Source organism: Fundulus heteroclitus, chromosome 9, assembly GCF_011125445.2.
Source record: "Fundulus heteroclitus isolate FHET01 chromosome 9, MU-UCD_Fhet_4.1, whole genome shotgun sequence".
In the NCBI taxonomy this organism is placed as follows: Eukaryota; Metazoa; Chordata; class Actinopteri; order Cyprinodontiformes; family Fundulidae; genus Fundulus; species Fundulus heteroclitus.
This window is the reverse complement of record NC_046369.1, coordinates 24148258-24170954: the sequence shown is the minus strand read 5'-3', so window position 1 is coordinate 24170954 and position 22697 is coordinate 24148258. Positions and strand designations below refer to the sequence as shown.

General features: G+C 40.7%; 2 protein-coding genes across 3 annotated transcripts in view; both read right to left on the bottom strand.

Moving 5' to 3' along the window:
- The window catches only part of LOC105924259 (vitamin D3 hydroxylase-associated protein), a 35317-nt gene extending 33517 nt beyond the window's left edge, over positions 1–1800 (bottom strand). For both annotated transcript variants that reach the window (XR_004931694.1, XM_036141291.1), the window contains exon 1: positions 1441–1800. Coding sequence is in view for 1 of the 2 variants with exons in the window: in XM_036141291.1 (XP_035997184.1) it covers positions 1441–1644 (204 nt within the window). In the remaining variant the exon portion in view is untranslated. The remainder of the gene's footprint in view (positions 1–1440) is intronic.
- Positions 1801–3434: 1634 nt separating this feature from the next.
- Positions 3435–21489, bottom strand: LOC105927821 (vitamin D3 hydroxylase-associated protein). Its single transcript, XM_036141292.1, has 15 exons — positions 21276–21489; positions 19740–19853; positions 19465–19605; positions 19210–19343; positions 17583–17789; positions 17469–17509; positions 17257–17381; positions 15339–15464; positions 15134–15231; positions 10362–10461; positions 10241–10284; positions 10097–10136; positions 9914–10022; positions 8895–9040; positions 3435–4365 (listed from the first exon to the last, which is right to left on the bottom strand). The coding sequence occupies exons 1-15, from the start codon at positions 21453–21455 to the stop codon at positions 4252–4254; spliced, it is 1719 nt and encodes a 572-aa protein (XP_035997185.1). The 5' UTR covers positions 21456–21489; the 3' UTR covers positions 3435–4251.
- Positions 21490–22697: the final 1208 nt, after the last annotated feature.

Sequence of the window (22697 nt, the reverse complement as noted above, 5' to 3'; positions counted from 1 at the left end):
AGTGGAGAAATTCACTTGTCCCATCGGCTCAATAGTCAAAAGTCAGAAGAAGGTGTCAAAGTAGGTAAGTAGAATCAGTTAGATACAGTTATACAGCTATATACAATATACAATTCTGTACACTCCTATGTATAAATATGTTATTGCACATATGTTATTATACAGTTTATACAGGACTATTGCACAGGCTTATTGCACAGTTTATACAGTTTATACAGGATTATTGCACAGGCTTAATGCACGGATTGTAGCACCTTGTTTAAATAGTTTCACGACAAGTAGGCACACTTTTAATGATGCCTGGCTTTTTATTCATAGCAATAATGAATTACCAGTAGAGGTGTCATCCATTTTCTTAATTTTTATTTTCCAATCATCGAGATAAATTATTGGAAAAAAAGGCAATGTTATTTTCACACAGCCAAGGATTGTGTGGATAGCTTGTTTTCCCTCAATAAACGAAATCATGGTGTGAAAAATTGCCTTTTGTGTTTTCTTAGTTTTTCCCTGTTGTGCATTGAAAGATTTTTGATCGGAAAACGTGTGATTAAAAAAAAAAATCTAAAACAAGAAATCTGTATGGGAGAAAGTACTTCTCACAGCAGTGTATTGATCTGTAATTCAGTTAAACTTTTTTTACTGCGGCCCCTGGAGTCACAATCACAGCATTATGACTCCATCCTTAATATTAAGACTTCATTCTTAACAAAAAGCAGATATGTCTACAGTGACAGACTGTAACACCAATGATTTATTTGCACCTGACATCAAGTTCCAGCTAAACATGTCAACATGAATATGTTAAATAAGTCTCCATAAGTCTCAAAGTTTACTCAAAAGCAGTCATGAAGCTTGATATTCTTGTTTCTAACCTCATGGTTGGAGAAGACGAACCTACAATTTACGATCACAGCGTCGTCTGGTGTTTTTTTTTAGCACTAGATAACTCCACAAAATAATATTGATCACTTTGAGTTAGTTTGTTTAGGCACTCATTTACTTGAACTTTAGGGTGTCAACATGACCAGGCAGTTGATATGGCCTGGATGTGGCTGGGGAAGCTGAAGCAGAAAAATGTGGTTACTCACAGTTAATTGATTCATTTAACAGTGTGGCGATCAATATTTTCACACAGGTCATCTTAGTGTTGGTTTTCTTTCAATAAATGAAATCCCCATGTGAAAACCTACTTGTTTTCTTTGTTTTGAAAACAAGAAAATCTAAAACAAGAAATATGTATGCGAGAGAAAGTACTTCTCGCAGCAGTGTATTGAACTGTAATTCAGTTTGAACTTTTTTTTTTAATTATTTTTTTTTTTTTACTGCGACTCCTGGAGTCACAATTTCTGTAGTTCACAGCATTATGACTCCAGAATTGAGACTTCATCCTTATTAAAAAGCAGACACGTCAAGTGAAGCGTCCCCTCGCAGATCTCTCACCGTCTCTCTGAAGCGGAGCACCTCCTGCTCAGCCCGCTGCAGGCTCTCGGTCCTCCGGCTCCTGGCTCTCTGGATCTTGTCCTCCGCTGCCCGGTGTCTGCTGGCGCTCCGCATCAGCACCAGCAGGGCTCCCAGCCCGCAGGCGGCAGAGGCCAGGAGAGCCGCGGTCTGGTTGTCCATCTTCAGGTCTTGCAGAGTTTCCATCGTGTCGCTTCAGGGGCAGCAAGCCAAATCTAGACGCTCTGGTCCAAATGTCAATAAATGACCTTGGTTAGCTCATCATTATCATAAACCCCCACCAGGAACCTCTTCCTCACTATCATCAAAGCAGGTTTGCTTAAGCTGTCAGTTATCTCGATTGGTCGGGCATGCTTTTGTACACGGTTGAGAGGAACTCTTCGTCCAGCAGGGGGCTCCATTTCTCCATTCACAGGCGGATTGTGAAAACTGAAGTTGAAGGGAAACTAAACTTTAATGAGTCGTAAAATAAATATGTATGAGACAATAGAAATAAATTCGGAATCTTATATTAACTTTATAAATATATAAAAATGTCTATGTAAAGAGTTTTAAAAAGTGTATTAAAAAGATGATTGCATTTGCGTCATTAAACGTGGAAACCATAAAAAATCATTGGATTAACAGTATATGTTATTTGTTTCATAGTCCCGCATTGCGCCAAACGTTCACACTTATCGGCAAGGTGATTGGTCTAACTGCTGAGCAGGTTAACCAATCAGATGTTAGGATTCATAGGCATGGGCTGCATTCGAATTACCAGTTCCAGTCCTTGACCATTCAAAGGCTTTTACTTAATATTCTTACTTTCTACATTGCAAATACATATTGATTACACTCAAACTATACATAAGAAGCATATAGAGTTATGTAAAAAAAAAAAAAAAAACACTAAATTGTGCAAAAACTCAAAACATTTTAAGTGTATAGATAGATAGATAGATAGATAGATAGATAGATAGCGTCTTACATATAAAATACTGTATGAACTCAGGAATAGCTCGAAAGATATTAAAATTAAAATGCAAAAAAAGAGATAGAGAACACAATCTTTAGATATACTGTGCTTCACAAACACACTCACAGCTTTTTATTTTATTTTATGATGTCACAACTGCAAACTTTTTTGAGATTTTTGTGATGGACAAAACAAGATCATGCATAGTTGTGAATTGGAAAGAAAAGTATGGTTTTCAAAAAAAGCTTAACAAATAAAACTTGGAAAACTGTGGAATCGTTGATTCTGCATTAGACAATGTAGCTCCCTTGAAAAAGAAGTGTATCAGGCTCCCCAGTTTTAGTCCGTGAGGCAGACACCCTGTCTACATTTAAGACTAATCTAAAAACTTTCCTTTTTGCCAAAGCTTATAGTTAGAGTGGCTCATGTTACCCTGAGCTATCTCTATAGTTATGTTGCTATAGGTTTAGGCTACTGGAGGACATCAGGGTCTGTTTTTCTCACTCTACTGAGTTCTACTGTTCTCCAGTTTTGCATTGCTTGTCGTCATTTCAGCTTTTAACTTTTTGTTCTCTCTCTCTTTTTCTTCATAGTAGCGTTCTGTTAACTGTGACATCATCCAGGGAAGACAGATCACAAGCTATTACCATCTAATGTAGAGCAGATTACTGGATCAATGTGTGCTTCTGTGCTCCAGGAGTGAATGCTGCTTGTCGGGACTTTGAAGCAATCAACTGGTTCCCTTATATGAGACATTTTTGACCAATCTGTATAATCTGACCTAATTTGTATAATCTGATTGAATTTGACTTTGTAAAGTGCCTTGTTATGCTTCATGAATTGGCGCTATATACATAAAATTTAATTGAATGAAGATGTATTCAACCCCCTTTTCCTCTAATAGCCATTATTAAAATCAAATGCCACCAATTGCCTTAAGAAACCTAATCTGTGAAAAGGAGCTACATGTGTTTAATTCAATCCCAGTAGAAATAGGGGAATAGAAGTAGGCGCCATGTGCCGTTAAAGTCCTTTATTTCTTTTTAATTTCCTGCTACAGCATCAACGCAAAATCATCTTGAATATGAACGGAAACATCCTTCACTCGTTTGTTGTTCAGTGATGAGGATGTGGACAGCAAAAATAAAGCACACAGGTGCCATACAAATGCATACGTTCATGTTAAATTACACTATTAAAAATGTATTTGGCTGTATGCTGATGTTCAGAAGAATGACAACACCATGTGTGTCCACACCACATCTAGTAACTGAAACATTTGCCCATTCTTCTTTGCGAAACAGCCCAGGTTCAGTCAGAATAGATGCAGAGCATTTGTGAACAGCAGTTTTCAGATCTTGCCACAGATTCTCGATTGGGTTTAGGTCTGGACTTTGACTAGGCCATTCCTAAACATGACAACGTTTTGTTTTAAACCATTCAATTGTTGCCCTTGGATACGACGATCAGCTGCATCATTCCACATCTCAGCCGTCAATAAAAGAAGATTTACTAATCTGTTAAACATTTGAACACAGGCAATTCAAAGTATTGATTAATTTACAGAAGTAAGCATTTAATGGTGTCAAAAATGGTAAAAACAGTAGAAGTGTCTCAGTACATGGCTCTAAAGGAGAAATGCAGTGCTGTTCTACAAATTATGCAGCTGCTTTTCAGAAGCATCAACCGCTTTAATTACATCCCCATTTGTTAAAATTTTCCTGCCGTGGTCAAAAAAATCTTTGCTACATAAACTTTACGCAGCTCATGTAAAAATTTGCACTCCAGAGGCCAGATGCGGTTCCAGCTGTGGGGTCCAGAACATGTGGGTTGTTCTAGTGGTTGACGAGACGTTCCACCTCCTTCATGAAGCGCAGACAGAGCTCATCCTGCCAGGGCAGGGCCACGCACTGCACCGCCACGGGCAGACCCTCTGCTCCGGTCACAGCCTAAAACACAGAGAATGACACGTGAATTGGCTGATCCACTTTTCACGAGACCTTTCAGCATCATCACGCTTTTACAACTTCCATAAATTAACACATAACACCATGCAAACATTAGCCTCGTGAGACCGTCCTGATCTCGCGAGCTTTCAAGGTTTCACTCGCAGATCAGTCTGGCTACTCTCCGTTAAAGAAAATTTGGAGCCGTTCACCAAACGAACGTCCAATCAGCGTTGGCTTTGAGGCGGGTTGAGGTGTGACGCAACGAAAAGCGCGACAGTTCAGTCTAAAGAACATGGCGGCTTCAGCCGATGAAACTAGCGTTAGCGTGGCTATCGAGCAAGTTTTATCGGAATTATAGAGTATTTCTTTGCTGAGCTAACAAGCCTTTACCTGCAGCAGCAAGAGTAGCTTGGCTTGTGGTTGTGTTTTCGTCGTAGCTCGTAACAGAGCGACGACGAAGCATGTTGACGAGTACGTCATATGCTTCGTTGATCTGATTGGTTTATTTGGCCTGTCTATCACCAACATAGGCCAATCAGCTAACCAGTATTTTCGCCCCTTCCCAAAATTACTTCAACGGAAGGTTTCCAGATGGATATGCGGAGCAAATCTATCTGTCGGAGTCAGGTTATGCAAACATACCCGCAGTGTGAGAATACTTTTTACTGGAAAACAGCAACTTGCAAAAGACCTGTAGACTGGCCATTTCTCGTGGGGGGGCAGCATGGCTCACTTTAATCCTACCAGTTTGATTCGTCACTTGGAGAAGAATCACAAAACCAAGTATGGTACGTTACAAGAGGAAGGCTGCGAAACCACAGCAACAAACGTCGGCAGAGGCATTTCAGAGAAAAAAGAAAATTACCTGGAAACTGCGACAAATCCATAAAAATAACTAAGATTGTTGAATACATTGGATTAGACGATCAACCACTTTGTGGGGTGGAAAACAACTGGCTTTCACCGGCTGATGGCCTTTCTCGAGCCAAGCTAACCCTATTTCAGACACGGCACTACCTGAGCCATATAGATTCGTGGGCGTGTTCGTACGATTTTAGTGGCTACAACAGAAATTTAAATTACAACCAACATACGGAGCTCTGATGTTTGCCCGCTATCACTGTTGAGCCACTGGATTGACTCTTCTTTCAGCCTCGTGAATGTTATGCTGCACACCAACGGCTTCAGCGGCCCTCATACAGCTGAAGGCGTGAAAATTGCTATCCAAGAGACGATGAAACAGATAAAGAACGAGTTCATGTGATTTTAAACGATAACGGCAGCAACATGCGCAAAGCCATGGATGACACGGGAGTGAGGAGCCTGGGATGCTTCACTCACGCGCTTCACCTTATCGTAGGCAAGGGTCTCCTTTCACACCGCAGCGTGACTGGCACTTTACCTGTCGCAAGAAAAAAATCGTAGGTCAATTTAAGCATTCACCCCTGGCCCATTCAGGATGATCTTAAAATGCAAAGAAAACGCCTGAAGCAGGATGTGCAAGTAAGATGGAATAGCACGGTGCACATGCTGCAAAGCCTCCTGGAGCAGAAACGTCTCCTCAGTGTTTATGCTACTCTGACTATAAACCAGTGGATGTTGGCGGAGAAGATTACATTATTCCTGGCACCATTTGAAGAGATCACAAGGACAGGGATAGAGACCATGAATAGCCCCCTCCTGTAAATAGACGCTTCTCCCGTATTGAGACAGAGCCACACTACTTTGTCACCGCTTTAGTGGATCCCAGATGCAAAGGCAGCCAATTTTGGCAGCAGGGGCGGACTGGGACAATGATTCAGGCCATGAATGTCACACCATCTCAGGCCACGCCACCAACAGCATAACCTTAGAACCTGCAGGTATGTTTTGTGCACTTACGTACCTGAAGGTTCCCGCTCCGGCTCCTTCTTGCTGAGCTTTTTACCACCTTCATGCCCGCTGGAGCTATTTCAGCATTACTGCTACTCACTGAACTGACACTGCTTTCTTGTAAAAAATCAATTCAAACCCACTTAATTTTTTAATTTACTAACTTACTATTTGATGCATTAGCTATATTCACATGACAACAAGTATAAACTCAATGGGATTTTACCAGGGTAAACAAAGTAATATAACACTGATTTCAATATTTTTTTTTTTATTTAGAACTTGTTTATGCAGGGTACACTAAATCTGAATTCAAGGACATTTTTGCATTAAGGTTATTTTCCATTGGCTCTTTGTAAACCATATTTAAAAATGTTCAGTACCTTAAAACCTTTGTTTAATTGAGTCAGCTTTGACCCTGAGAGACTAACCTCCTTATTAAACTATTGTGGAGGATGGGCTGCTGGCCTTCTCTTTGTTCGCCTCTAGTGTTTATATCCTGCCTGCTCCTTTATGGAAAAAAATGCAGTTTAGTGCACGTTGTTGCCATTGCTTGTTTCATCTCTCGCTCCCTTTTTTTTTTTTTTTTTTTACTTTCTTGCTCCATTTTACATGGTCTATCAGGGGTCTGGTGCACAATTTGCGGTGTATCTCTCTGCACTGCATCTGAAACATTTTTGCAAAATGCAAATGGAGTGGAGATTCAGATTGTTTTTGCTCCGTCTGCAGGCTGATATGACGCTTCATATGCGGGGTTTGCAGCCATGATGAGGTAGCAGCAGCTGTCCGTGAGACTGACAGCAGAAGGAAAGGGAATCACAGCTCCCTCAAGTTGCCAATAACGCAGAAAAAGACGGAACCTTTTTTTTTTTTTTTTAAATGAATATGTCTGAAAAGTCGCTCACATCAGCGCTGCTGTGAGAGAGCATCAGCCTCCTCAGAAAGTGAAAGAAGGGGCTGTGTCTGCCTTTTCCCCCTTGCAACTGCAACCTGGGGAATTTTAGACAGGCAGACACCTGAGTGAGCCGCATGAACGGCATGAATTTTTCTGCGATCGCTGAGCGGGCCAGGTCATTGGCCAGACCACCGGGAAAACTCTTATAGGTATTATTCAAGTCCAACCAACCAGATACATGCCAAAGATTTGTTCTTAGAGATGGTGGAGAAGGTCTGCTGAGCCAGCAGCCACGTGCTAAATGAGGAGCCAGTGAGAAAGGTCCCACGTGAAAACCCAGCAACAGCGAGCAGCAAGCTAAAAAGCATTTTGGATGAGATTCTTGAAGAATGTGCTACCTCACAGAGGTGCAGAACTATCTCAGAACAAACTGTTCCCGGGTCAGTCAGTCCACTAGATTACTGGAGGACACACGCTACTCACAGCCCCTCATTCTGCTATTACAACCAGATTACTCTGTGCCCCAAGCACAAGGACGGACAGTGAGAGACTTTTCAGTGCTGCCTCAAACATAATGGAAGAGAGACGTAAGCGTTTATCTGCAGACGTGATGTAGAAGCTTGTCTTTATCAAAGAGAACTTTCACTTCATTACTGAGGGTTAAACAGATTCTCACTTGGCCCTGCCAACTCAAATAGAATGTAAGACAGGGTTTCACAGTTTGTTTCAATCGGTAATCTGTCATTCCTTGTTGTGCAGTTTTTTCACAGGATTTTTAGTGTGGGAAGTTCAGCACCAGCACTTTTGTAAGAAATAGTAACTTATTTCTTTTGCTTTTTTCAAATTACCAATTTTAATGAGTATTTTATGTAAAGTGTACAACAAATTTTTTTTATTTATTTCTGCAACAATTTAACTACTTTTTTTGTGGTGAAGTTCACTGTAAGCACTTTCAATGAAAATGGGAGAATATATTCTAATTTTAACATTGAATTTTGGCTCAGACAGCTACATGATTATTTTCCTTATTTATTTTTATGTCCCACACTGAAGAGTCTCACCCAGAGGTTTGTCTATTGTATTATTATATCCAAGTAATATTGACATGTTATAGTGAAAAATAAAAACTGTAAGGTAATACTGGTAGCATTTTTTAATGCAGGTATTGGCTCGGTATCAAAAAGATGAATCATTTAGAAAATCGGATCGGGAGCGGAGGCAAAAAAATCTGGATTGGGACATCCCTACTTGACACCATGGACGACGTTTTTAATTTTATTAAAAGCCTACAAGTACATTAATATCGGGTGATGATGCATGTGATTCGAGCAGAGGCGCTACGCACTATGAACACTCCCGGCGAAATAAGGAGCCTGGCAGAAAGCATAGCGCGGCCGCACCACGGTTCTCCAGCACCACTTCTACGTTCAGTGGAATGTTGGTGTTATGTCTAAAGTTGATTTTCAGGGGAAGGGTTATCAATGGGGAGAGAGGAATGAGCACAAAGACTGCAGATGAAAAACAACCCTTCAAAACAAGCCTTCAAAAAAAAGGATAAAGAGCTTTATCTTGGTCAAACTGATTTCATAAGACTGCAGCAGAGCTTTTACTAAAAATAAAACATCAAAAGCATAAAATCTCCAACTAATTGTGCATAAAGTACAAAGTAGTAAATAACTTTTGAAAAGCTGTTGGTTTAACAAGGTTTTATAGAATAACTACTATATCATTTTGTATTTGGTTGTTTCCGTTGGCCAATCACCTGTTTATGCAGCTTGTCCCACTGGTCCTGATAATTGCCCCTGAAATGCTCAAGGTCCTCCTCGTCCTGAGCTGTCACCGTGGATACGGGGACGGCGCCAGCCGGAAAATTGAGGAGGTTGTACAGCATTGTTAAGCTGGTGAGACCTAAAGGGAAAAACAGAGAAAGAAAACTCTAGGACGTGCAGAAATCTTATTGGATATTTTGCAAAATTAAGATTGTTTTGCTCCATATCAACAGTGACGAAAACTGATTTTAATATATTTTTTTAAAGTGCCGATTTAAAAAGAAAACACTGCCAGCCAATGGAGTTAGTTGTGCGATAATCGAGGGCTGCTTTGCTGCAGTTCCAAATTATGAAATAAAATGTTTGTGGGTTGTTCTCCTGGATGACCCAAGGGCAATCACAAAGACATCAGACTTACAGCAAAACAATAATCCAAAGGACAGCAGTAAATCTTCCTCAAAGTGACAAAGAAGTGATTGAATTAAATGTTTTTTTTATGTGGCCTAGTCAAAGTCTGGATTTAAAGACAATTGTGACATGACCTTAAACAAAATGTGTTCGTAAAACCCTCCAATGTGGCTTAATTGAATACCTCCATAGCAATAAAAAAGACCTGTTGCCAGTTCCACCAAACGCTAGAAGGATGTTGTTAACACTAAGGGTGGCACAACCAGTTATTAGTGTTAGGGGGTAATTATTTTCCCATCACTCATTTCAAAACAGCTTTTTGCATTGGTTGGGGCTTTCTACTTCTGATATCAAAGTTTGTTTGTTGATGTGAAACATTTAGGTGAGATCAAAAAACAAAAGCTGAAGAAATCTGTAAGAGACCGGACTCTTTTTCATTGGTTTCAACAAACCTTCATCTAGTGACAAGCCATACAAAACTAGGACGTGCAGAGTGATCGATACAAATCTACAGTGGCTTTGTGCTGAAAGTGTGGGGAAAGCCTCTCTTGACTAATTATCTATAGTTCTTCTAACAAGAGCTCCCACTGTAAGTGTACTGTACATGTGAGTTTGCCGCAGTATAAGAAGTTGAAGGCCGGTCCAATCATGGGGCAGAGCAGCACGTCTATGTTGTGTTTCCTCCAGTGCGCGATCGTCTCAGAAATGTAGTCCTAATGAAAACACAGAATATCTCCTTTATGCTCTTCCAAAACTGTAGGCATCAGCTGCTAGGAGTAAGCAGTACCTCAACAGCAGCATGCTGCTTCCAAAGCTCTGACGCGGATCTAAAAAGACAAAATCAGGGTGGGGAAGGCTTAGGAAGCATTTAGGTCCAACAAATAGGAGAACTATAAAACAAGAGCATGAAGCCTGAAGGATATTAGCCCACCTGACTCCACAAAGGGCGCCAAGGACGTCAGGGAGGCGAGGACTCTGTGAGCGTAACCAAAGAGATATAAATCTGAGGCTGTATTATATCCTTATTTCTGGTAAAGAGATGCAAAACTCACAAAGGGCTTCAACAGGAACACGAGGGTTCTCTTCAACCACTTAGGAAGAGAGTACAACTGAACTTGAGGCTTCAGGCAAGGTTCCAGGGGTCCTCCCTTCCTGAAACAGAAGCAGTGAGACCACCATGATCGACTGGACGTACTGCTCTACTTTCAGAACAGATTCAGATACATCTGGTGAGCAATGGAATGACGTCACTGTGTTTATGTTATCAAGCTTTGGGTTTGTCTTTTACAAACTGCTGTCCAGAAAATAAAATCACAGAGCAGAATAAAACTCTAAATCCCAGAATTCACAGTATTAACCTGAAACTCAAGGATCAGCTGCATTGTACTACATATTCAATAACTAACAAAAGGAGTCTCAGTAAAATAATAAATAAATATACAATAGTAATAACAGTTTGTAAATAACAGTTTGACTAAAACGACCATATTAAAACTGTGCAAATAAACCTTTAAAAATAGAATAATTTCAAACATCACCGCTCTCCTAGTTTGTTAATGTAGATCATAAGAGACCATATATATTGCCACCTACGTGTACTTCCCTTTCCCCTGTTAATCTTCTCATCCCAAAACATACACTCATTAAGAAGTTTTATAGACAATGGGATGAACAAATGCTTATATCTGTTATGTTTGCATAAGGGGGTCCTGTAACTGTAACCTGTTTCTGTCACAGCTCCCAGGAAGGAGGCGTTTCACAGCGGAAATCCCCGTGTCATCATATAGGCACAAAACTCCAGTGCACAGCAGCTTTCTTTCTCATTTCCCACAGATCGACGGGACAACGTGGGGAACGCGCGTGTGGGCGTCTTGATTACGTTGGCCAAACAAAAAACTGCCTCTTAAGATACCTGGGATCCAAAAGGCTGACAGACCCCGGCTGAACTTAAGACGAGCCGCATGAAACGGGCCGTCTAAATACACGAAGACCCTTTTCTGTCTAGAGAAAGTCTGATCTGTATATTTACACCTGGAATACATCTGTTTTTGAAACTCTCATGCTGATCCTAGCCAGTCGCATTCATCTTGTGAGAGATCCAGAGTTTACATGTTTGCACCCTTTGAAAGCGAAGTGAAGGTTGTCATGTCATTGATCAGGGGTGCCCTTTATGTTGATCACATGGCATGGACAAAAGTATCTGGAGGTGCGTCTGAGGCTGGGTGTTAGCAGCTACTCTCCGATCATGCAACCCTGAACGATTCCATTCAATGCAAAGCATCAGAGTGAGTACATTACAAAAAATTACCCAATTTGCATCGTTTAATACAGATTTGTGTAGTAATGCAAGTGTAACTGACCCCCAGTTTTGAAAAGGTTGTTATTTAAAAAGTGTAGTGGTGAATGTTGCTGCCGGTCATGCGCTGGACCAGGGTTCAATTCCCAGACAAGAAGTATAGTATAGGCAAGGCCAGGAAAGTAACACTTTTCAGTAACAAGACAATCAAAAGTACTGCACATGAACATCACAGGGGAAGGCACACTGCAGTGAAATAGTAGCAGTAGGTCAAGATATAAGTCAAGTTGGACTACAAACTTCAATATTAACATTTACATTAACATTCAATTCTAAATCAAAAAGTTTTTAACCTTGATTTAAATGAACTCAGGGTTTCAGTACTTTCACAGTCTTCTGGGAGTTTGCTCCAGATAAGTGGAGCATAAGAACTAAATGCTGCTTCTCCATGTTTGGTTCTGGTTCTGGTTAGAGTAGAGTAGATTTGAGCCAGAAGACCTTGGTGGTCTGGAGGGTTGATAAACTGATAGCAAGTCTGTGATGCATGTAGGTGCTAAGCCATTCGATGATTTACAGACTAACAAAAGTATTTTAAAGTCTGGGTGTTGCCTGATTCGCAACGCTGACGCAGCAGGGAGACACGCTCGGCTCAGCTCTTCTACTACGTCAGGACAGCGGCAGGATCAGGTAAATAGCTCTTGCGGCGTACAACTTTTTTACTTCATCATGAAAAACTGAAATTGGGGACATTTCCAGTGGCAGCTTTTGCTGTCCAAAACGGGGACTGTCCCCGGAAATCGGGGACGTCTGGTCACACTACCCATGTAATTGATTTAAGAGAATTGTAAATTGTCCAAGAAGAGTGTCTCTAATCCCGTCGACAAAGCAGCTTCCTTTCCACTGCCTTGATAGGAGACGTTGCTCCGCACACCTGGAGCCAATCCAAGCAGACGACCGCGTCAGCGGCTAGGCGTCAGCGGCTAAGCGTCAGCGGCTAGGCGTCAGCGGCTAGGCGTCAGGCCAACTCTCTCTCCCCATTGGACACCCTGCGCTGTTCAGCGGAAGGGTTCAGAGTAGGAGGTTGTGTCTGGGCAAAGAAAATTAGTCTAGGATAAAACAATCTAAATATTATTTCATTGTGTTTTACTCTGTGTATTGTGTTTAACTACTAGAGTGCTAACAGGGTGCTGAGCCTAAGGCTACAAAACATGGTGTGTACTTTTTAAGTAGCAACAAATGTAAAATGTATTTGATGTTTTTTTTGCCCTGTCCCTCCATTATATCTCTGTTTTTCTTTCATCTCATCCCTAAACAGATAGAATATCTCTTCATGGTCCTTGTAAACATGCTAAATTGTGTCTCTTATCTGCTAATGCTAACGCTATAGCTATTCTTCTTTGTTAGCTCAACCGCTAACCCAGACAGGACATCATCATGCCTGCTGTCCAGACAGTGATCTTGTAAGAGTCCATAAACATATCTTGGTAGAGTAACACCATCAAACTAACTCTTTTCATTTTACATAGTAGTTTAGTTGAACAGGACTAGCCTAGTTAAAGATTGTTGAATAAAATAATTTATTTTATTTATAAATTATTGTATCTGGAGAGAAGTTGTTTGTGTTTATTCTGAGCAGGGATTGATGCTTGAGAACGCCCGAGCGCAAACTCACTCCTTCATATTTTGTTCTCATAATGGCACACTTCATCAGGCACGTATTCATACTACAATACCGATAATCAGCTGCTGCCCCGACTTAATAATTTTGATTTAAATAAAAAAGTTGTTAGTAAATGCCTTACTCTTTTTCTTATTGGTATTCCTAGCCAATCAAAACCTGCTGTTGCACAACAGATGACAGCCCAGTAAAGGTTAATAAATGACTTTAGAGTTACTTGAGCAATAAACTGTTGACTAAGTAATAGCCTGCCATATAATGAGTTTACTTATTTCAGTCAGAACACCAGCAGAAAAAACAACATTTGCCCAACTGATGGAAATGTTTCACAAACTCTACAGGATCAATGTTGCTAGAAGTTTTGTCAGATATTTCTGTGGGCTTTTTTTATTTCAAAAATAAACATTTCACAAGTTTCAAAGACTTTATCTGAGAATTACAACAAATTTTTTGCAAAGTGTTGATTTTTACGGTGTTAGTTCTTCTTTTTCATAATTTTGCCCTGTCTGGATTTCATTTACATCATTGTTAGAGGTTGTCACAATTTTTTTTGACAACCGTCAATTGGTGCCTTCAATGTTTGTGACTGGACCTCTATTGCTCATCACCATCATCCCTCCTGGACTGTTAGGGAAATTTAAAGATTGAGCATCTTGGATTGAGCATCTTTTTTCCCTCACTCTGCTTTATTCATGGCAGTGTTTCTGTGCAACACTTTGAGCCGGCCCACTCCTTTTGTCACTGTCAGCATGACACAGGCCTCACGATAGCGATCACCTTTTACAACCTGGACTATCTTCTTCATTTAAATTCTGCTATTTCATTCCAATTTCAGTTTCTCCTTGATGTTGGTTTTAAAGAGAAATGGCATTTTTGAATGAAGACCAGTGTGAAAATATCTCCACCTCACTGTGCTTGCAGAAACACTCAAGCCTGACTGCTGCCATCCTTGAGACTCTCTGAAATTGAGGCAACTCAATCGAACTTTCTCTGTCAAGTTCTTTGTGAAATGGGTAACCATTCTGCTCTGCAATTCAGAATAACAGAAGGAAATCCAAAGCTCTGCCTATGTGAACCATTTACTCATGAGCTAACCATACAATCACTTAAATGATGCTAGCAGATCATTTTTTGGCTGCAATAAAACAATGCAAATTAGGGTTTTGCAAGGTAATTTCCATTAAATGTATTTCATTTAAAGAGTTCTTGGAGCAAGCTAGACTCAATGCAAACTGCTACCATAAGTGCACAAAATCTAGCAGTATCTGGACACAGTTACTGATATTTCCTGCTACCTTTACATAGCTTGTCCACACTTTTGAAGTTTCTGGTGAAAAAAATGACATTTGAATACACTTTATTCTATTGAAGATTAAAAAAAAACATTTTTAGGTTAAGCATGGCAAACTGAAATATTTTGAAACAATGATACGGCGATCTACATCACATTTCCCCCTTACTGCTTTCTGACACACAATCTCCAGCACTGATGGTCATTTTGAACTTATACCACCTTGTCATGACTCTATAGCAATAAATCTTCAAACATGTGCTGAAAGAGTTAATGATTAATAGAAACTCGTAAAGGGTGTCCCACTAACCCTGTGCTACAATCGTTCTGGGAGAACCTCCAGCCAAGCTTTGCATTAGCGATGCTCAGATGTTCTTTCTCTGAACTGGATGTTCCATTAATAAAAGTGCTTTAGCCAAATGGCACAAAACATTGATATTCAGCGTTTTGCTGAATTTAGAAAGGTGTGTTAACATGGATTTATTTTTTTACATAAAGGAGGAAACATTTTGGTTTAGCCAATGCCTTAAACACATTGATAAAAAAAAGCACAACTTACAGTTTCTGTAGCATGCTGGTGGTTCCATCTGCAAAGACGCCCTTAACTATGAGTTCACTAACGACGTGATTCACCTTCAGAGGTTCATACGGCACCAGCTAAAAGCAATGATGACTGCATTAGAAAACACAGCACTTTTTACTTTTTACAAAGCTGTGATCTTCTCAGAAGTGTCTGCAAAGAGGTGTGTGTGTTGTGACCTTACAGTGTGCCCAGCCCGCTCCAACAGCGCTTTGACCTCTCTGAGACCGCGAACCATGCTGGGAGAGGGCTGTGTGTACCCATCGTTTTCAAGGTAACCAATCCTGAGAGGCCTGGAGCTCTGGTACGTCTGCAGAAAAGACATTCCCATTTATTTGGATTTTGCGTCAGCCTGTCAGTTGTGCGGCAGCATCGAAGGCAATATAATTTAGTTTGAGGTTATTTATCAATTCTCCCGGCAGACAATTAGCTAAACCACCAAGTCGGGCTGTTTGTGCTCGGACGAGGAGGCAGATTCATTCAAAATAACCTCACATTAAAACATGAATGGTGCTCATCTCAACAAAACAACATGTGTAACCATGGTAAACGCTTCCACCACTCTGAGGATTCATTTTCATTTAAAAGTGCTACCAACTGTGCCACTGGGGAGCCCTTTTTTTGTTTTTTTGTTTTTTACAAATAATCAAAAAAATAACAATTCTTCTGTTCATTATTTTACTATTCGATAGAAATTCTTTCTTTTATTTGTAGGACTTGGGTCAGACATCTTGGGGCTCCTTCTGCAAACTTTTCCCAATAGTTTGGAGTTTTTGGCCCATCCCTTCTGATAGAACATGTCAGTGAGTTATGCAAGTTTCATGAGCAACTTGTTACAGTAACATCTGTGGGCCAGACCACTGCCCTCTTCATTTAGACAGATGCTTATCTCGTATTTCAGCTCAAAGACACCACAGTGCCAAAAAAACAAAAAAAAAAACAACCTTTGACAGCTCGTCTTTTAATATGGTGCACTGTGGCGATAACATCAGTCATGGCATCATTCAGCTTGATGTGTCTACTACACATTGGGGGAGACACACTTGGTGAGCACTTGTGTTGTGGCCCTACTCATTTCCCAGCTATAGCCTGCACACCCGTCTGTTCGGATCCCAACACAGTCCTGTCGTTTGAGATTGGCCTCTTTCCAGCAAGAGTCTATGATCTCTTCTGCTGTAACTATGCCAGGAACTTGGTTGAAGAAAAGCAATTACTCCCTCATCTCATTCCTATTTACAAATCTGACACAAGTTATCAGTAAGCAGTTTTTCAAACGTTCAGTGGCTTCATTAATGAACAGAGGAATAGCCCGCAGCTTGCTGGCTGCAGTGTCAGTCATAGTTGAAACCATTGAGCATTTTTTCTCCACAGTTATGTGTGTGTGTGTTTTTTTTACACTCTATATGAGCAAGAGTCGAGCATTTACCGGAAAGCATGCAGCTTTTGCGAAGAGACGCTGACGAGTTTTTGTCTGATAAACTCAACCAACTTATCTTTGCTCTGGGTGTTTTGTGTTCAAGTAGCATCTTAGCTTGTCAGGCTTCAAACTGTCACTAGCTAGCATTTAAGACAGAAGCACACAAACGTCTCTACTCATTACCCACCGTTGTGGGTATTTTGTCACTCTGGCTTGGAAGGAAGTTGGTTTGACAGCATATCTGGCAATGTTTCATCTCCTGTTATACATTTATGAGGGAGCCCCAGTCAAAAAGCTGTCCATTATGCTAGGCATCCATTATGCTTCAGTGGTTCCCACTTTGGGAATCACTGAATAAGACCATTGATCGTTAAAAAAAATGCTACTAGTTGATGGCGTCCAATTCATTTTAAATTTGTGCTAAAAGCATGACACCCTTATATTGGCTACCATATGACTCTCATACTGGTCCATGCCTAATGAAATGACTATTCGACCAAAATACTCTTAAATTAGTACAAAAACCTCAGGAAAAGTTAAAACTGAAACTTATTACAAAAAGGAGTAACCTAAACAAACCTTAGTGCTCATTTATTTTTTCCCCCGTAAACATGATATTGCTATTTTCATATTGCACAGCAAACCTTGACAAGAGGAAACTGTATGAATTTAACAACAGACACACCTGAAGATTAAAGGGTAATGGTGGTACAGTGGGGTCCAGGGAAAACATGTGGTCACAGAGGAGAGCCTGCATACACAGAGCTAAACTGTCCACGTCCCGGGCCAGGGGTCCAGGAGATGACAGCACTAAGTCAACAAGAGGCACAGCAGCATTGTAAACAAAGTGATCCACAAATGCAATAGGTCAATAAGTGTGCGACTAACGACACTTACCGCTCTTTTGACCTCGGTAAATTGGAACAATGCCCTGTGAACTAACCGTGAAACAGAGTAAGGGTGAAGTCACTGCGATGGAGGCAACCATAGATCTGACTGAAGCACACGCACCTGAGTCGGCCTGATGTGGGCTTAAAGCCACAGATGCCGCAGAAAGAGGCAGGTATGCGGATGCTCCCACCTATGTCGGTGCCAATGCCAAGAATGGAGCCTCCTCCTCCGACCAGAGCTCCCTCTCCACCGGAGGAACCTCCGGAGGTCTTCTGGGCATTATAGGGGTTCACAGTCTGCCCGAAGATGGGGTTGCTGCAGTCATAACTTCAAACATAAGATAAAAACAGCAACAGATAAAGTCAGAAAGTTACATAGAGTGTATATAAAAAAACACATAACTACATCCTCCCCCTGTGTCTGATCAGACTAAACTTCAAAGTTTTAGACCAGTGGAGATCTGAAAAAAAATATTTCTATTTGCTAAGTACCAGAATAACAAGACTTTCCCGGCTTTAGAATACACCAACACTACCATGCTTTCAAACTATTCTGGAAAGCCCAGATGATGATGTCATAGCTTAAAGTTAACTCAAAACAGTTGAACGGGAGGTACAGTGGATGTAGTTGAAGGCAACACAAAGGAGGGACCGGTGCACTTCACAAATCACCTCGACAAAAGAACATTATGTAAAAATATTGAAGCAACAGCAGCTAGAAAGTTAAAGCTCATCCCAAGTGGGTCTCCAGGGGGGCGCTGGTGGCATTTGGGTAGCACGGCCAGCTCACATATGGAGGCCTTAGTCCTCTACATGGCTGACACAGGTAAGGCCTGCGGTCCTTTGCCACATGTCTTCCCCCTCTCCCAGCCCTCCTTCCTGTTAGCCTGCTTTCAATAAAAGGGCCACTAGTGCCACCAAAAGTCCCAAAAAGTTTATAGTTAAAAGAACAAAACAAAAGGGTCTTCCCAATGGACTGTGCAGGGTTCTCATACTGTGCAAACAATATGACACAGATGTTTGAGAGCAACAAAGAAAGCTCAGTAAAGCTCTCAAATGTCCAGCAGCGCAGTTGTAAACCTCTGGGACAACATGAGATAGGGCTAGCTGCTATTAGCTCGACAAACAGCCCAACAAAAAGCCCTGGTATGGACCCTGCTATGACCTTAATAATTCCAACAAATTAGTTACAAAGTGGCTTAGCGACAACAAAGTCAGGGTTTTGGAGCAGCATTCACAAAGCCCTGATCTGAGTTGAACAGAAAAATTGGAGGGGAGAACTGAGAAGAAGTGTGTCAGGAAGGTGGCCAACAAGCCTGACTTAGTTAGAGCAGTTCTTCTCAGAGGTACGGCCCAAAACTCCAGCAAACTACTGTGAGAAGCTTCTGGTAGGAGAACCAAAATGTCAGACCCGAGTCTTATTGTTTAAAAGGCAGTTCAACCACATTAAAAGGAACTAGTTAGAAAAAAAATTAAGCAAACTTCTAAAGTTGCAGACATTTATAAAAAATCTCTAAAAAATCCTTTTCATTCTGGCCTTTAGTAAATAGAAATGATGTTGATAGTCCTAAACGACCTAAAGCAGGAAAAGTTTAGACTGATTTAATGTCAGACGGTGAGAAAAGAAGGGTTATGTGCTTTCTATACATTGTGTGCACAATAATCTGATTTCAACTGAAAATATTAAGGACACAAGATAAACTTAGTTATATATGCACAATGGGTGTGTTGCACCCATTTAAAGTTACTTTAACAGCGCTTGAGGCAGGTTGGTTTTCACAAAAGGAATGGCTCCTTGTTTCTTCAGTACTTCCACGATCACACTGTCCTTCTCGGCTGGCTGGTCCAGATTAATGATCAGACCGCAGGTGCAGTCGTGGTTCTTTGTTGTAAGGAGAAAATAGGTAAAGAGAGCAGAGGGCAGGGTCAGATCAGCAACAAACCTGACCTTTATCCAGACGGAGCAGAGAGCCCACCGCTGTGGAAATCTTTCAGCCGTCTACCTTATAAGCGACATTGTCTTTGATGCTGATAGGAACCCCGTAGAGGAGGCCGTCCTTGTTGGAGCCAAGTTTTTTCAGCTGGTCGAAACTCTCCAGCAAAACCTCTGTGCAGCAGTTCAGCTTCTTGTGCACAGCCAGAGTCTGATGGGAAGGAAGCCGTTATTATTTCAGCTCAACCTGAAAGCCGAAACTACAAACACAATGATCGTATATCATGAGGGAGATGCATAAAGGGTATGAGGCGTTGAAATGGTCCAACATAGTGGATACTGGACCTTTTCCATGTAGGAGTAAAACACGTCCTCGGGGGAGAGCGAATCTTCCCGCAGCTGCTTTGTCAACTCAGGCAGCGACAGGGACAAGATGGCCGCAGAGTCGGAGGATGGATGCTAGCAGAGAAGCAGCACAAAAGTTGAATGATGATGATCTTTGCTCTGACTTTGGCCAATTACAGCAAATATTAACTTGGTTTTTAAAAGTTGTTTTTTAATTCAGTGAGTAAATGTAACAAATACTGACCCTAAAAAGATAAAGATGTGCCACATGTTCCATCACTGAGGTAGTAGAGAGTTCAGCAACCTCACTGTTGTTCTTTACCTGGTACCACTTTAATGCACAACACCAAATCCATATGTATATAAGTCACCTAAATGTACATAAGTTATCTTAACTCTCTGCTTTATTTATTTTTTTCTCTCTCGAACCACAGTATATATGTGGACGCACTGTATATACTTCATGCCCCTTTTCCTCCTTTTGGCTTCTTTAGATTATTGAGCCGATGTGACGCGTGTATTTCTGCACTGTGAAATCAATAAAGTATATCTTATCTTATCTTTTATCTTAGTAGCTTTGAATCCAAAAGGAGACAAAGAGATTACAAGACTAGCCGCAAAATATTTTCAAAAGACCCTAAGAAATCAGCAAGTGACAAAAATCTGAATTTGGAAGTTAGAAGTCGGATTTATTTTTATTTTATTTTCACAATAAGCCAACACACCATATCTGTGCACTGTGTGGTTGTTACTACTGAGAAAATGTTAAATATTTTCAGTACAGGTGAAGGGATTAAAAAATAAACCCAGGCAGGGCAGAAAAGAAAAAAACAGAAAGGCCTCTAAAAAAGAAATGCTATGGTCTACGAAGGCATGTTGGCCCTTAACCCAGGCTGGTTATAACAAGCAGACTAGAGATGATGGTAACAATTAGTAATCCCAGCCATGGTGATCGCTACTTACGACGCTAAGGATGGTTTGTTTATCAGTTTAGAAAACACTGTTAATGGTGGACAGTATTGAAAGTAAACAGGGGTGATTGGAAATGTTTCTCTATTTAACTTATAGATCCACAGTCAGAGAAAACCATAGTAAATCAATAAAACACTTTTTTGTTTAATCACTGGCCAATCAATTAGAGCAAGATTAGGAGAAAGAATTTGTTTGCCATGTGAAAACCTACTTGTTTTCTTTGTTTGGAAAACAAGATAATCTAAAACAAGAAATATGTATGCGAGAGAAAGTACTTCTCACAGCAGTGTATTGATCTGTAATTCAGTTAAACTTTTTTTTTTTTTTTTTTTTTTTTTTACTGCGGGCCCGGGAGTCACAATTTCTGTAGTTCACAACATTATGACTCCATCCTTAAAATTAAGACTTCATCCTTAATAAAAAGCAGACATTTCTACAGTGACAGATTACAACACCAGTGATGATTTATTTGCACCTGACATCAAGTTCCAGCTGAACATGTCAACGTGTCTGAATAAGAAACAAGCGCATATCAAGTGAAGCGTCCCCTCGCAGATCTCTCACCGTCTGTCTGAAGCGGAGCACCTCCTGCTCAGCCCGCTGCAGGCTCTCGGTCCTCCGGCTCCTGGCTCTCTGGATCTTGTCCTCCGCTGCCCGGTGTCTGCTGGCGCTCCGCATCAGCACCAGCAGGGCTCCCAGCCCGCAGGCGGCAGAGGCCAGGAGAGCCGCGGTCTGGTTGTCCATCTTCAGGTCTTGCAGAGTTTCCTCCGTGTCGCTTCTTTCATGTGCAGCTAGCTGAAGTTAGCACCCTGTGCTCAGAGGAAGGCTGGACGCTCCGGTCCAAAAGTCAATAAAAGGGGCTTGGTTCGCTCATTAATATCACAAACCCTCAGTTAACTCTTTATTTCCTGACTAACCACACGTTTATAAGCAGCTTTGCTCAAACTACAGATTATCATCTCGATACGTCGGGCGTGTGTTTGTGCAAGTTGTACAAGGTTGAGCTATTTGTCCAGCAGGGGGCTCCATTCCTCCATTCACGGTCTACGGACGATTGTGAAAGCTGGAGTTGAAGGGGAAAATAAATGATTGATAAAATAAATACGAGACATTTGAAATAAAATTGGAAATGCATATATTAAATTTATAAATGTATAAAAATGTATAATATGAATTTATGAGATTGCCAAAATTGTACCAAACATAACTGCATCACTAAAAATGGAAATGATCTAAATTTTAATTCTCTGGATTGGATGTATGTGTAATTATGTAAGAAATTATTTCAGCCATTTTTCAAGAGGAAAACACTTTCATCGGCAAAATGATTGGTCGAATTATTGAACAGGTTAACCAATCAGATGTTAGGATTTCTTTGAAGAGGCTCTGGTGAAAGATTAAAAAACTTCACGATGTAATTTAGCAAATAAATAAATAAATGCAATTTCAAATACTTGTGTTTAAGCATATCATTTATAAAATTCAATACAACAGGTCAGATTTTAATGAATGATTTAAACCTTTTAATTGTAGTTTCCATAAATTTGGCACCTTGTAGGACCTCTTGAGATGTGCAAAGAAGGATTCTTCACAAGACGAAGAACATTATGGATAACCCTGAGCATCCTCTTCATCAGACCGTCATGCAACAAGTGTCTTCAGTCAGAGGCTTCTCCAGCTCTCTAAGACAGACCGCTACAGGAGATCCTTCCTACCTGTAACCATCACCATCTACAACTCCTTGAACTATGGGTTACACCAGCATTTAATTTCCCTTTGGAATTAACAAGGTATTTTTGAATTGAATTACAGTAAAGTTCAAAGTACAACTGAAACATTTAGTATTAAAGCTAACTTTTGATTATACCAATGTTTCTATAATGTCTGGAAGTAATATTGTTTTGGTCCATAATCCGATCAGAGCACGAAGCAGAAAATTAGAGCCATGGCAAGGAGTCTTACAAACTTCAAAGATGTGAAGATCAA